Raw genomic sequence first — 17,161 nt, forward strand, 5'->3', positions numbered from 1 at the left:
AGAGAGAACATATTATGCTCTAAGCTAATTGCTATAAAATGACTAAAATGAACTGAAAGTAATAACTTAGAAGTAATAAAACTAACAATAATAAAGAACCAAGGTATGCAAATACTCACTAAAGGTGAGTTATCAACTTCTCCGAAGTCGAGTACTATGGTACAGCTATACATGTTGGGTTCACACCTTACTTTAGGGAACTTGGGATGTTAGAGTAATACATATGTTGTCAAACTACCCCTATGTCCCTAGACTTAACCTCTTATCCCTCTAACTCTGTATACTTTCCCGGTTTCGTCATAACCAAAGCTTTTCAAGAATTGTTTTTTGAATGATCCTAATTTGGGATTTTTGTTTTGTTGAAAATGTGGTATTTTTACATAAACAAAATAACTAAAACATCTAAAATTCAAAAATAACTTAAAAATAATGAAAAACATAAACACACAAGGAAGAAAGATCAAAAAGAACCCCCTCTCACCCTCAAATTTGAACCAAACATTGTTTTTAATGTTTTAGTGCAAGTAAGAGGGAGTGAACTCACAAAGATCTCACTCGGGAGGTGGGGAATGCAACATAAGTTGCTGGAAAATCAACTAAACATAATCCAAGACCATGCCTTGTATTGTTTGATATACCTTCAAGCGTTGAATAATCAATTGTACCCACCCTATCCACCCTGATTATCATTCGAAGTCCCAGCTACATGTTGGGTAGGATGAGTAGGTGGTAGGACAATGTATTTTTCCATAGCGGTACATGCATAATGGTAATACAAATAGGGGTCACCCTCCTTTTGTTGGTGTGAGTTCCCACTTGATCAAGGAGGAATATCATTTGGTTTGTTCGTCATTCTCGAAGACGATGTTATAAGGATTTGAGGCTCTAACGCTACCTGTCATTTTGGGTCTTGATGATTCAATGACTTGCTTTCCCATGTCACAACATTTTTATGCTAGCGTTGATCAAAATCAGAAAAAAAAAATCAAAATAAGCATTTTGAAATTTTGTGCCCGGAAGTGTGATCAGGGTGATGGTTGATGAAGATTTTGTGAAGGTGGTTTAAGATTTAGGGGTGGAAAGGGGTTAAAGGTTGAAACTTTTGGTTTGATAACAATGGAGGTTTGATAACAATGGAAGAAAGTGGGAGAATGATGAAGATGATAGGTTTAGAGGGATATATATATATATATATATATATATATATATATATATATATATATATATATATATATATATATATATATATATATATATATATTATATATATATATATATATATATATATATAGAGAGAGAGAGAGAGAGAGAGAGAGAGAGAGAGAGAGAGAGAGAGAGAGAGAGAGAGAGAGAGATTATGATAATATGATTTAAAAAAAATCAGATTTAATGGCTTAAAGGTGAGTAAATGAGAATGGTTGGGTGAGGGAGAGGTGAGGTTCATGGGGATTTGAAAAAAAATGATTTTTTTTTATGTTGGGCCTGCTATAGTGTTAGTTAAAGTTATTTCTTAATTCAGTCAACGTTTACTAATAAACCCTAGTCCTAAGGGAAGTTAGATTCTTTAGGAGGAAGTCCTATATTTTAGGATCAATTTCTTTTATTCCTATTTTATTGTCATGCAGTACTGGATTTTTACTAATTCCATTTGTAAAGGCTATATAAGCTTGCCTTCAATTTCTAATGAATAACACAACTTTCCTCTCAGCGTTTCTATTATTTCTAGTTCTTACAATTGGTATCAGAGCTCCACAAGGGGCCTGATATTGTTTGGGGAGTGAGTGTGAGAGAGGGGAAACACTAATGGAGTAAAAGCGTGTGTGTGTGAGAAGAAACACCAAAGGATCAACATGTCTACATCTGAAAAGTTCGTACAGTCGGCCATTCCAAGGTTCGATAGTCATTATGATTTTTGGGCAATGACGATGGAGAATTTTATACGAAGTAAAGAGATGTGGAACCTCGTAGAAGAAGGAGTCCCAACACCGGCAATTGGAACTTCATCAATAAGTGAAACGCAGAGAAAGAGTGTGGAAGAGGCCAAGCTTAAAGATCTGAAGGTCAAAAATTATCTGTTTCAAGCTATTGACAGAGAAATTCTTGAAACGATTTTTGATAAGGGAACTTCAAAGGCAATATGGAGGTCCATGCAACAGAAGTATCAAGGATCCACAAAGGTGAAAAGAGCACAACTTCAAGCCTTGAGAAGAGAATTCGAGCTATTGACCACGAAAGAAGGCGAGAAGGTCGATAGCTTCTTGGGACAAACTCTCAATGTGGTAAACAAGATGAAATCAAATGGTGAAACAATGGAGCAAAGTAAGGTGGTGAGCAAGATACTCAGATCTTTGACCTCTAAATTCAATTATGTTGTGTGTTCAATAGATGAATCAAAAGCTTTGAGTACCTTGAGTATTGATGAACTGCATGGCAGCCTCCTTATTCATGAGCAAAGAATGCATGGATTTCAGACAGAAGAACATGTATTGAAAATAACCAGTGATGATAGATCAATCAGAGGCAGAGGAGGTAGAGGTGTATTCAGAGGAGGACGTGGTAGAGGAAAAGGAAGACTATCTCTAAACAAAGCAATTGTTGAGTGCTTTAAATGTCACAAGTTAGGTCACATTCAGTATGAGTGCCCTGACTGTGAGAAAAAGGCCAATTATGCGGAGCTGGAGGAAGAAGAAGAACACTTATTAATGGCATATGAAGAGATGTGTCAACCCACACAAGAAGAAGCTTGGTTCTTAGACTCCGGTTGCAGCAATCATATGACAGGAAACAAAAAATGGTTTTCAGAAATGGAGGAAGGATTTTGCAGAATTATGAAGCTTGGAAATGATACAACAACGAATGTTGTGGCAAAAGGAAGCATACATGTGCAAATGAATGCCATTACTCGGGTAATATCCGATGTTTACTTTGTTCCTCAGCTTAAGAACAATTTGCTAAGCTTAGGACAACTCCAAGAAAAAGGGTTGGCAATTTTAATTCAAAATGGCACCTGCAAAGTATTTCATCCGGATAAAGGTTTAATAATGCACACTAATATGAAGGTAAATAGAATGTTCTATTTGACAACTTTTGCAACACCAAACAAAAATGCCATGTGTCTAGAAGCTGAAACGGTGTCCGAGAAAGAAACTCAATTGTGGCATTGTCGCTTTGGACACCTTAACTACATGGGGCTCAATACACTTTTGGGCAAGAAGATGGTCATTGGATTACCTTCCCTGAAGTCTTCAAAGAAGATATGCACTACATGCCTAATTAGAAAACAACATAGATAGTCAATACCAAAGAAAAGCTCATGGAGGGCCTCGAAAAAGCTTCAGCTAGGTCATGCTGATATTTGTGGTCCGATCACACCATCTTCAAACAGTAACAAGAGTTATATGTTAAGCTTTATTGATGACTTTACTCGTAAAACTTGGATTTATTTCTTACATGAAAAATCAGAAGCATTTGGTATGTTCAAAATTTCCAAGGCATATGTTGAGAAAGAAGTGGGTGCATTCATCACTTGTTTAAGGACGGATAGAGGTGGTGAATTTACCTCAAATGAGTTTGAAGAATTCTGTAAGGATCAAGGAATCTGTAGGCAATTGACGGTTGCATATACTCCTCAACAAAATGGAGTCGCCGAGAGAAAAAACAGGATGATCATGAATGCAGTAAGAGTTGTACTGAATAAAAGACAAGTTCCAGGAGTATTTTGGCCTGAAGCTGTTAGATGGTGTGTTCACGTACAAAATAAAAGTCCAACTTCAGAAGTAGACCACAAAACCCCTGAAGAAGCATGGACTGGTGTAAGACCAAGAGTTGACTATTTTCGGATTTTTGGATGTGTAGCTCATGCCCATGTACCCGACCAAAAGAGAAGCAAGCTAAACGATAAAAGCAAAAGATGTGTATTTGTGGGAGTTAGTGATGAGTCTAAAGCTTACAAATTATTTGATCCTTGTTAGTACCTTAGGATTGGCATTAATTTTATAAAACAAATAATGTAATCACCTCTATTGTTTTAATATGTTAGGTTGAAGAAGTTCAACATTTGGACCAACATGTCATGTACGATGTCACGACATCGTGACTGTGACATCACACATGTGTAGAAAACTGAATTAGTTAATTCAGGCATATATTCTGGGATTAGTGAGGATATTTGGTGAATATCCTAACTTCCTTGTGGAGGTCTTAAAGACTCAATCAGAATATACAGTTTCTAAATATGGAGATATATATAGAGATATTTTAGGAACTAAAAGATTGAAGACCTTGATTGTAGAAGAAGTTTTCTGCTGACTTTGTAACAGCAAAGGAGAAGCTTGCTGCAATTTCTAAGGCCCAAATCCAGTTGGGTGTTTAGGTTATAAATAGCAGATTGTAACCTAGGTAAAGAGAGCCTCAAACAATGTAAAAATTAGGGGTGTGTGTGAGGTAAACCTCCCAACCTGTGGGAAGGTTACCATGTGTTTCTCAGTGCTTAAAGCTGAGATTATTTGTAACTCAAAGCCTGTAGGTAAGAGTTGTTATGGTCTTGAACGAAGTTGTGAAGCAAGTTCAATTTGTTTAGCATTACTTTGAAATTTTAGTGATAGGAATGGAAACTGGTGGTTTCTATCTAGGAGTTCCTAGGTATAGATTGCATTGGGTAGGGATTAAGTGAAGAGTTGTAAACGGGGGAGTTTAACTCTGAATTAATACTACTGATAGTGGATCTTCTTCCTGGCTTGGTATGCCCCCAGAGTAGGTGATGTTGCACCGAACTGGGTTAACAATTTCCTGTGTTTGTTTTCCTTCTACACGTTATAATCCTGTCTGTTATAACTCAGCATGTATTTCAGTCTGTTTATCAAGAGAATAACAGACCTGGTACATAGCATACTGTTTGGATGTCAATCAAAATGTTTTAACATTCATCATTGACCGCATATACTGAATAATAGGCAGGTTGGTTTTTTCTGCTTCAGTTCAGTATTTATTTCAGTATGTTCTTCAGGAGGATAACAGACCTGGCAAAAGGCTCATTGTGAAAATGTCAAACTAGATGTCTTGACATTTATTACTATAAGCTGGTACTGAAGTATAGACTGGTTGGTCTTCTACAGTACAACATTTTGTACAGTCTGTTTTCAGAAAAATAACAGACTTAGCATATGGTCTATGTTCTGGACGTCAAACTGAATGTTGTGACATTCATTCCTGACAGCATATGCTAAATTGTAGGATGGTTAGTTTTTCTGTTTCAGTATTTTTCTCAGGCTATTCTTCAGGAATCCAACAGCTGAGCTAAAATCCAGGAAACTAACAACTGAGCTACATTTAATGAACCTAACAAATAGCCTATTTGTTAGCACCCTAATATGTGGAAATTAGATTAACTTGTTCAACCTTTATTTTAGGAAATACAAGTACAAGGCCAGCAAACTGTAATACTGTAACAGGTGATATTCAAATCACTATTGAGACATCATGCTGATAACTGTGCAGGATCAACAGAAGTTAGTGCTATGGTTAATCTCTGCTGAGTCTTTGTACCAGATGGACAGAACTGGGTGTTCTTCCATTCTATGGTAATACAGTAGCAGATGTCGTGACATCTGTGGATGTGTGCACATTAGTACTGGGTATTAATTGTATAGCTATCTTGCTGTATTAGTAACAATGTTGGATCAGATGTCATGACGTGGAGTAGAACATATGAACTCTGACTACACCAGAATTTCAATCCTATTTCAAAGAAAGTCATTATGAACAGAGATGTAGTGTTTGAAGAAGAAAAGAGTTAGGACTGGGGAAGAACTGAAGAAGAATGCAAAGCTGATGTTCTAGATTGGGAAGAAGAAGAAAACGAAGAAGGTAGTGAAAACCAAGGACCTGCACAAAATGATGAACAAAATAGTGGTGATATCAATCAAGATGCATCCTCAAGCAGTTTAAACGAGACCGGATCACCGGGAAATGAAACAAATGATGTTGAACAAGATTTTTTAGAGAGGGCAGCAAGGAATAGAAGAAAACCAGTTTGAATGGCAGATTATGAAGAGGGAACAAATCTTTCCGAGGAAGAAGAAAGTTTTATTGTGATGATGATGGCTGAAAATGGAAGTGATCCTTACCTCTTCGAAGAAGCATTCAAGAGCAGGAAGTGGAGAGAAGCAATGAACATGGAGATGAAGGCAATAGAAAAGAACAAGACATGGGAGCTAACTGATGCACCAAAAGGAGTTAAGCCTATTGGAGTTAAATGGATTTTCAAAACCAAGATCAATAAAAGTGGGAAATTTGAAAAGTTTAAGGCGAGATTAGTAGCAAAAGGATATGCACAACGATATGGAGTGGATTATACGGAAGTATTTGCACCAGTCACAAGACTCGACACTGTGCGAGTACTATTAGCTTTGGCAGCTCAACATGGATGGGAAGTATATCAACTTGATGTGAAAAGCGCTTTTCTTCACGGTGAGCTCAAGGAGGAAGTATCTGTACAACAACCTGAAGGATTTGTCAAGAAAGGAGAAGAAGACTAAGTCTACAAGTTGAAGAAAGCATTATATGGCCTTAAACAAGCACTGAGAGCTTGGTACAGCAAAATTGAGGCATACTTTGCAAAAGAAAAATTTGAAAGGTGCTCCAGTGAACACACTTTGTTCACCAAGAAAAATGAAGGTAACATTTTGATAGTTAGTCTTTATGTTGATAATTTGATCTTTACTGGAAATAATAGAAGCATGTGTGACGAATTTAAAAGCTCAATGAAGTTAGATTTTGACATGACTGACTTGGGAAAGATGAGACATTTTCTTGGAATATAAGTGATACAATGTGAAGCTGGGATATTTATTTGTCAAAGAAGATATGCTCAAGAAGTTCTAGCAAGGTTCAACATGGGAAGCATCAACTCAGTAAGGAATCCAATTGTTCCAGGAACAATTTTATCAAAAGATGAGGATGACACTGAAGTAGATGATATGATGTTCAAACAAGTCATTGGAAGCCTCATGTATCTAATGGTAACTCGACCGGATTTGATGTTCAGAGTGAGTTTGATGAGCAGGTTCATGGAAAATCCAAAAGAATCACATTGGGCTGCTACAAAAAGACTCTTAAGATATCTAAAAGGAACCACGGAGCACGGAATATTCTATAAGAATAAAGGAAGAAAAACAAGTCTTATAGCTTACTCTGACAACAATTATGCAGGAGATTTAGATGATCGAAGAAGCACTTCTAGTTTAGTGTTTATGATAGGGTCTGAAGCTGTTTCATGGGCTTTGAAAAAACAACTTGTTGTGAGCATATCTACCACTGAGGCGGAATATATTGCTGCAGCACATTGTGCTTGTCAATGTATTTGGCTTAGAAGAATCTTGGAGCAACTTCGAGCTGAAGAAAAGGAAGAAATTGTGATTTTATGTGACAACAGTTCCACTATTCAATTGTCCAAAAATCCAGTTTTTTCATGGCAGAAGTAAGCATATTGCAGTAAGTGTTTTATTTTCTCAGAGACTTGGTAAATGATGAAGTGGTGAGACTGAGTTTTTGCTACTCTGAAGAACAAGCTGCAAATATAATGACAAAGCCATTGAAGTTCGAGCAGTTTGAGAAGCTTCGAAGCATGCTTGGAGTAATGAAGATCATAGAAGTAAGTTAATCACAAAGGCATTAGCTTAAGGGAGAGAATGCTAGTTAAAGTTATTTTTTAATTCAGTCCATATTTACTAATAAATCCTAGTCTTAAGGGAAGTTAGATTCTTTAGGAGGAAGTCCTATATTTTAGGATCAGTTTCTTTTATTCCTATTTTATTGCCATGCAATATTGGCTTTTGACTAATTCCATTTGTAAAGGCTATACAAGCTTACCTTCAATTTCCAATGAATAACACAACTTTCCTCTCAACGTTTCTATTATTTCTAGTTCTTACATATAACCTGTATCAACTACTGCAACTGCCTATAGTAGGTCCCTAGAATTTATATGGGGATGGTGGAATCTAAGGTTTTAGAGGAGGGGGACTGTTATGGCACGTAGCTAGTGCTACGGCCACCCGTAGTAGTTCCTTGGTTTTTGTATGAGGAATTTGGTTTTCTTGTGGTTTTGTCTGGCACAATTTCTTTATCGTTTTTTCTTAACTTGTTTAACTTTCATAACTTATTTCGCTTCCCGCTAGTGAGCCTTTTTATTAACTGAAATAAAAGTCAAACAATAAGAAAAAAATTATTACAAAAAGCGTGGACTATCTCCCACATCATGCTTTAGTTTTAGGTCGTTTAGGTCGACCTCGATGAGTGCGAGTACTCATGGTGGCTCTTCCAAAAATGATTCCTCAACCTTACTCTCGGTAGTATTAGGCGTCCATATCCGCTTATCAAGCCATCTCTCGTATCCACTACTCTTTTTTTTCTTCTTCCTATGGAGTGACTCATACTTACGAACCTATAGGGGTGGTTATAATTCTATCCTCAGTATCATATTTTCGAGTTTGGATTTATCCTTTTATCTCCACCTCAAAAATCAACTTTACCCTCTTAACATCAATAATTTTCTCAGTTCATGGTCCTCTAATATTCTCTTTTTAGACAGAACTTGGTTAATGGTACATTTGTAAGGATATTTTCCACTATTTTCGTATACCTTTTGGACTGGGTGCCTACCTTAGCTTCCACAAATCTTTTCAGGAAAGGAATCCGTGGCTTATGGGGAGGAGTAGTAATATAAGGTGTCTCCTTATCTACCTCTTCAATAACCTGTTGTTGCAGATTGTCATAAAAATAGAAAGTTGAAAAAAGAAAAAAACTTAAGAATAATAGTAAATTGAAATAGAAATAATAATACATATAGAAGATGAAATGTAAACAACAATATTATAAGTAATGTGATTAAAACTAAAAACTATTGAAATTGTATTAGAAAAATCAGTCGTTTTAGTTTTTGTACAAATAATTGAATTATTTTACTAGAGAGAATACAATTTTAAAATATTTACTCAATCTTATTTAATAAGATCCCTTAATATTTTTCACATATTTGAAAATAAATTATCGATAAATTTTTATTATTCAATATTTGGATCAATAATAAAGTCGTTCCCGTTTATAACAATAATATTTTTTCCGTATATACTAATATTTTAATCAGCATTATATTATTTTTCTCGTATATAAATATTAAATAATATTTTAATAACATTGTTTATAAAAATATTTTGATCAATAATAAATATATTTACCTACATACTTGTAATTATACGTCATATTAATATAAATAACAAAAATCAAACATTTAATTAATTTTTTTGAGATCTAATCAATTTTTTTAAAAATCAATTATACACATTTAAAATTTCTTTTGATTATTTTATATAGAAAGTAAAGATTTACTTATAAAATTTTTAGAGTATACATATTTTAAGTTATAATAAAATTGAATAACCTGCTTAATTAGGATGAAGATTTGATAAATTAATATGCTTAATTAAAAAATATTTATAATTATTTATTATCTAATTTGCTTAATTAAGATTAAGATTTGATAGATTAATCTTTATATCCTTATAATACATATTTCATAATCATTTTCTTATTTATATATTATTGCTATTTAAAAATCATTGTAACACACTTTTCAAACCTTCAATTTTTGTTAACTTGTGCAAGCTTTAATACTGAAAATTTTGGATTCCCACCAAAATTAGTTGTCATCCTATTACGACTATCTGCTACCACATCACATACAATCAACTAGGGATGGACAACGACCGGGTTGGGCGGGTTCGAGCCCAAAACCACCACCCAACCCAAACCGCGGGTAGCTTTTAAAGACCTATTTCCGTCCAAATTTAAATATGTTTTTAACGGGTTCGGTTTAGATGGATTTCGGGTTAATGCATATAGGTATTTCGGGTTAATAGACTAATCCAATATTTAATCCCAAAAATATTTTTAAATTATTTCTTAAAAAATTCTTTAAATTTTATTTTACCAATGGATATAAGCTAATCTAAAAATTCAATAATTGTTCACATGACCAATGGATATAAACTATCAATGTCTAGTTTAGATGATTAAATATAATATAAATCCAAATTAATACAACATTGAAATATTTTTGTTATGAGTAAATGTTATCAAATACATAAGTTGGTATTGTCATATGTAAATGCTAATTTTTGACAGGGTGTTTGATAAACATTATCATTTCCAAGAACCTTCACACAAACTGTTGCCAAATCCTGTCAAAATTAAACTACATTTTAGTCACACTAAAAGAAACCACATAACCACATAAACAGAAACATGAAATGGACCACAAAATATGAACCTGTTAAACCACATAACCATATAACCACATAAGAGAAATTGAATGGACCACAAAATCTGAACATGTTAAATAAAAATCAAATAAGTATATTAGGACCACTATTAAACAAACATGAAACAAAACAGGGACCACTGTTAAATAATAAAGTTTAAATAACTTACTTAAATAGAACAAAGAATTACATCTATATGATAAACACTTGTGCTATAAGCTGCAAATTATGTTGCTTATCCAAACAGGGCCATATTCTAAAACTCAGACTTATTGATTGGAACTATGCGTGTCTTATTATTTATGCGCCTCACTTGTTGTTAGGACATGTCCTGTTGTAACCCTTGCATATTAAGATGGTACTTGTAGGTTGGAATTCAAGGGGTGCAGTTCTTAAAACCTAATGCTCAAAATGATGTTCCATCATCCATGTTAACTGCAAATGGAGTTAAAAAACTGACTGATGCAGATGGGGGAATAGGCCTTGAAGTGGGCTTGATATTACAGGAAGATAATATCGATGATGAAATGGTTAATTGGGAAGTGGAAAACCTAAAGTTCTCTATAAAGCAACCGGTAATGGGAATTTCTTAATTAAAGTGTGTGATCACTGTCTCTTTATAGGATATGATTTTGTATGATCAAGATTTTACATTGCAATTTGAGGTTGTTGTAACCAAGGATGAGTTCCAGAGCCTCACTTTTTTATGCAAATCTGAAATTGAATCCATGGGCCGTATAACAGCTGGAATTCTGCGATTGCTTAAGCTAGAATGTTCTGTTGGCCAGTCTGTAATGGTTCAGCTAGGCAATCTAGGTATGGCATACGTTTTTAATGTATGCAATACTTTTCACTGGCTAGTCTCACACTGGTTAGACATATAGCCTATATAAAGTTATAAAACCCGGACAATCGCCACCTTAGAAACTGGTTTTGTAGGATTAAGTTAGGTTCAATATCTAAGTGTATACACACCATTAAAGCGTGGTAGCACATAAGACGGTAGTGTTAGCAACATAGAACCTTCTCCATTACCAAATCAAATAAACGAAAGTCCACGCAAATCTGTGGAACCAATAATAACTTTGCTTGAGGAAGCAGTTGTTGATTCACAGGTTAAAATTTTAAGTCATCATATAAATAATAACAAATGTCCTTCATATTGACCTATTAAAATGATAACTACAGTAAGCCTAAAAACAAGAATGTTAAATCATAACCTTTACCTTACCTTGCATTTGCTGCAACCCAAGTTGTTCCTGCACGACCTCTATTGCTGCTCATTTACCAAGTTGATCCTGGCTATATGGCGTATGTTGCTGCTCATTTACCAAGATATTGCAAAATGTATCAATTGATCCTGGCTATATAGCGTATCATTACAGTTTTACCAAGTTGTTCCTGCATGGCCTCAAAATGTTATATTGACACAATTAGCAATACTTCATCTAACTAATGGACAACCGACCATGACATTACCAACTTCAGTTCAGAATTAATTAGTAGTAAATCCAACTAAAAACCCACTAATGATAATTAACACAATAATATATTTTTTGATGCATACCAAAATTTGGCTAGCTTGAATATCTTCAAAATCCGCATGACAAAATATATATTGTTTGGCCTTTGAGTAGTCACAAAATATAAGTCACGTATGACTTCAAAAAACATAGTTGAACTGAAAAATTAAACAAGAAAAATATTAAGCTTTAAAAGGGAATAAAGTAATAAATAAATCAAATTAATAAAGTAAATATACCTCCATATTTTTCAAGCACAACCAGAAGGTTGTGGCTGAGACGGTAAAGATCCTCTTCTTGTTGTAGAAGAAATTTCTTCAAATTCTGAAATAATGAAATAAACATTTTTTAGAAAGATATAACAATTATGAAATAAAGATATAACATTTTTAAAAATAATTTTACCTGCTATAATATCTTCAGAAAGCTCAAAATCTTCCATGAGGTTCAAGTCTTTGAAATAGGTAAAAGACGGCTTTAACCAATTCTGGGTGCAAATTAATGCCTCTGCCATTTCAGGTTTTAGGGAGCTCCTATAAGTTTCTAAGACTCTCCCTCCTGTACTGAAGGCACTTTCTGATGCAACCGTAGACACTAGTGTGGCAAAAATATCTTTAGCTATTGTAGATAAAATAGGATATTGTGTTGAATTGTGTTTCCACCATACAAGAAGGTCAAATCTAGGATCCCTTTTGACACACTTGCTAGAGTAAAAACCCTCAAGCTCATTTTATTGATCAATCGAGTCTTGTTCCTCTAAATGTTGCTCAAAAGCATCGGCTCTAGCCATTAGTGAAGGACGGCCAACTGTTGTTTCATCATTGGAAACATTGTTTTCACCACTACCAAGAGGTTGTCTATTATGATTTTGGTCATAAGCTTGCTTATACCAATCATACAATTTTTGTAAGCTCTCTTTTATAGATTTGATCAACCCGGTAGCAAACACAAATCCAACTTCATACATATCCTTAAAAGTCCACTCAATATAACTCAACTTGTATCTTGGATCCAAAATAATTCCAAAATAAATCAACTTGTTCATCTTAGTAGCACCCCCCAATATCTATTATACTTTTCCATCATATCCCCACCCACACTTGCAAAAACACCATTCAAGTTCATAGTAGCTTGCTTCAGCTCATAATAGATCGCAGACACTTGGTGAAAAGCACTATGCAAACTCACACTTTGAGAGGTGGAAAAAACATTAGTTGCTTCATAGAATAACTTTAAAAAAGAGATAAAAGCTCTAACAATGTCCCAATCATCACTACTAGGAGGACTACCTTTTCCAAAGAACTCCCTATAGCTCAACTCTTCATGCTCAAGCTTATCAAAAGCAACTTGAAACTTCTCTGCAACCTCAAGCATCAAATATGTCGCGTTCCAACGTGTTGAAACATCGAGACATACTATTTTTTACAAGTTATTCCAGCAAATTCAATGCATTCTTTAAACTTGGTTTCCCTATGAGGTGAGGACTTGACAAATCTAACATCTTCCCTAACACTAGTAATAGACAAATGCTTATCTTTCAAACCCTCATTTACCACCAAGTTCAATATGTGAGCAACGCACCTCATATGAAAACATTTTCCATCCCCCATCATCCCATTCATAGTTGATACTTTTCTATGCAAATATGCTACAACTACATCATTTGAAGTTGCATTATCAACGGTCATGGTAGACACATTCCTAATTCCCCAATCCCTTAACACCTCTTCAATCTTCCTACCTACCGTATCACCCTTGTGGTTTGGAATAACTGTCAAGCTTATAATTCTCTTTTGATAGTTCCATTCGTTATCCATAAAGTGTGCTGTAAGGGTTAAGTAGTTTTGATTTTGGATAGAAGTCCAACAATCAGTAGTAAGTGCTACTCTATTGTAGTCAGACTTAAAGAAGGCTTTTAGTTTTTGTTTCTCATCCAAGTGTAGCTGAAAACAACCTCTAGCTACTGTACGCCTAGATGGGAGAGTAAATTGGGGCTGCATTACTTTAGAATAGTACTTAAAACCTTCCCCCTCAACTGCACTAAATGGTTGTTCATCTAGAACCACAAAAATTGACAAAGCTTTTCTATAAGCTTGCTTGACAAATTTGGAGCTAAAATGACCCAAACTAGATCCTTCTACAAAGGGGTATGTAAGAATAGTTTGGGTGGGATCAGTGGTTCTAGGCTTCTTTGCACATTTTAAAATGTGATGGTTCATGTTGGTGGTGCCATGAGTCCTAGGGTCACATAGGTATTTTTTGTGGCAGTGCTTACAAGCTGCAGTTGGTGTATCAACTAAGTCATCTGGTAATCTAATAAAATGCTCCCAATAAGCAGATGATTGCCTAGAACCACTTGCAATAGCTTTCCTCTTCTTTGTAGGTTGGGTATTAACTAATTCTTCTCCAACAACTTCAGTTGTTGCTGTTGAACCAACTTCATTCATGACATATGAGTAGGTATAGTTTGATTAGGCTGACCCATCACTGAAAAATGAAGGAGCCATAATTAACAAACCATCACAGAAAGATAATTAAATAGCCATACAATATACATCCAGAGTTTCAGAATCACAAATTTCAGTGGTACATTTCTCCTTTCAACATACACTCTCTTGTTAGACGCTTACAAATTTCACGAGTTATAAGAAAAGTTCTTGTAACAATACAATATACATCTCACAAGTCATAACCATAAAGCTAAGCTATAACATTACAATACGATAAGGACATGTCATTTTGAAACTGAGTAGAGTAAACAAAATATACTTTATAGAACAAAATTTAGGGAATTATACATGAATTGAAGGAAAAGCAGGTTGCAAAATTTAAAATAGAAATCAAGTAAAATTTGGCTAATAAACTTATTTTTTCCCTACAAACCTACCAGTAGAATCCAGAAGTAGATCCCTAATGTTATATGTTTGCCCTTTATGCTTTAGAATCTTTAATCCTGATCTTGTGTCCCAGCCAAATACAACCTAGAGCATATCAGACAAGTTAATAGTAGAAGAACTAGTGAAGCATGTATTTAGGTTAGAGATAATATCACATAATCTAGCTAGTGGAAAATTTAGGAAACTCAATTCAAACAAAATCTGATCTAATGGTCCAAAGTACTAAGCCCCATTATGCCAGAGTGTATACAAATTGTAAGTAACTCTTTCTCATATAAAATATAGAACATAGAAACAACTTTTAACTTTCAAGCATAATATAGAACAAGTTGAATACACTTACAATTTATTGGATATTGTTTTATGGTTCTTTGAGTTCTTTGATTGCTACTGTCTCCATGCTCCATCTATCGTAATAAACACATCAGTGTCAGGGTTACATGGTGGGTGAATGATGGTGGTGAATCGGTGGTGAAACTTGAAGCTACGAGGGTTTCAAGGTGGATCGGTGATGCAGTTGTCGTGAATGATGGTGGTGGACTAATGATGGATGGTGATTGTTAGATCTAGGATTTCATGGTGGTGAGAGTTGAAGGTGGTGGGTGGTGAATGATGGTGGTGGAACGATGTTGAGAATTGAAGCTAGAAGATTTTCATGGAGGTGCGGCTGTGAGTGAGAGAACAAGAAAATGCTTACTGGTATTGGGTGTGAGTGAGAGAACAGGGAAACAAAGAATGAACTTTGGCTGGAATGAATTACTAACCCTGGGAGGGTATCTCAATTGGGCGGGTTAGGGTATCCGCGATTCAGAATTTTGAACCCGACCCGCCCATATAAACCCAATTGAAACTGCTAAATTTGATCACTGACCCGATAAGCCATTTGAACCCGCCCATTTCGGTTTTCTTTTTCGGTTACCGGTGGATTTGGCCGGGTGAACGGTTCCTCTCCACCCCTACAATCAACTACTATGCTTACTTTATATCACATCCACTGTCTCATCTTTCAATTTCTTCAACAACTTTTCTAAATATTTGCGCTTATGGCGATTATAATTGTTTACCATAGTCTGCTTTTCTACAATAATCATGAGTGAAAGACTACATCAACAAGATATACCATTCTAATAAATTAAAAATCATGAAGAGTAAAGACTGCATCAAGAAATAGACGACATCAAAGACAATAGCAAAAGACAATAAAATTTAATGAAGAAAAAACAAAAAAACTCAATTTCAAAAATAGTGCTAAAAATCATATAATAACAAATCCTCGTACATACCTACACAAGCAAAAACAATGCTAGAAATCATAACAGAGCAAAGCCAAATAATATTAAGAAAAATTCAAATAAAAAAATCAAGCACAAAATTAATCACTTCAAATACATGTTGAAAATTGAGAGTCTTAAACCCTAACATGATAACAATTGTAGAAGCAACTAATAACAACGGTAGAAGCGGTTTAAACAAAAAAACAGTAACAAACTTTCAAATAAAATTATCATATGAAAGTGAAGTACCAACCTAGTATTTTTTTTTTTGAGTACATGTGTATTAATTATCATATACATATTCATGTTATCCTATTAACCAACAACAATAAAATACAATTACTATAAAAAACCAATCACCTAAAACTACAACTTAGGTATCTAATCACATATTGAATCTAGTATCACATACCTCAATAGGGTAACATTCAATATCCTTGATGCAACTGAGATAATATTAGGAGCCGATTTCAAATTCTCAAAAGCATATGTAGAAACGATTGTATCAGTGTTAGCGAATCTACTACATAATTTTAAAAAACACTTGGTGGACATACTTGAAACTTAACTAAATTAACAAAAACTCAAAAAGGAAGGAAAAGAAAAACATCATAAGCTCTTTTCAACACATTCAATAGATGTAGTAATATCAATGAATTAGTGAAATAAATATGATTACAATTATATCTCATAATTCGTATATGTTATACATAATAGAATTCGTCGCAAGGACATCCAACCTCTAATTGAGACTTTTTTTTAAAAATTGAACATGTAGTATGGAGAGATAGCTTGTTAAACATGCAAATTTCAGTAGATAATGTTATAGATACCAATAGAACCGATACATATCAGCCATGTCAACACAACAGGTGCAAAAATAGATCAAATCCAATGAGTATCGATGTTAAAGCGCATATAAAAACATAAGTATTATACAAACAATCAGACCCTTCACATATGCATAACCAAATTTCATCGGTATTAGCAGGCACTTATTTACAACATCTATTTTTTTTGTACTTTTCTATTATTTACAGTACTTTATTTTAACCAACTTTTTAAAATATTTTAACCAAGCTCTGAGACTGTAGTCTTTAAAGAAAAGTGTTTTTTTTAAAGATGCTATTTTTGGTGGTAAATTTGTA

General features: G+C 34.4%; 1 protein-coding gene across 1 annotated transcript; it reads left to right on the top strand.

Annotated features, from left to right (window-relative positions):
* The first annotated feature begins 6,893 nt into the window (after window positions 1-6,893).
* LOC127104576 (secreted RxLR effector protein 161-like) lies at window positions 6,894-7,481 on the top strand. The gene has a single exon (XM_051041759.1). The coding sequence runs from the start codon at window positions 6,894-6,896 to the stop codon at window positions 7,479-7,481; it is 588 nt and encodes a 195-aa protein (XP_050897716.1).
* Window positions 7,482-17,161: the final 9,680 nt, after the last annotated feature.

This window comes from Lathyrus oleraceus, chromosome 1 (assembly GCF_024323335.1).
Source record: "Lathyrus oleraceus cultivar Zhongwan6 chromosome 1, CAAS_Psat_ZW6_1.0, whole genome shotgun sequence".
Taxonomy (NCBI): domain Eukaryota; kingdom Viridiplantae; phylum Streptophyta; class Magnoliopsida; order Fabales; family Fabaceae; genus Lathyrus; species Lathyrus oleraceus.

What these genes read in the sequence shown, in the direction of transcription:
- LOC127104576 (XM_051041759.1), top strand. Translation starts at nt 6,894, where the DNA reads ATGGGAAGCATCAACTCAGTAAGGAATCCAATTGTTCCAGGAACAATT.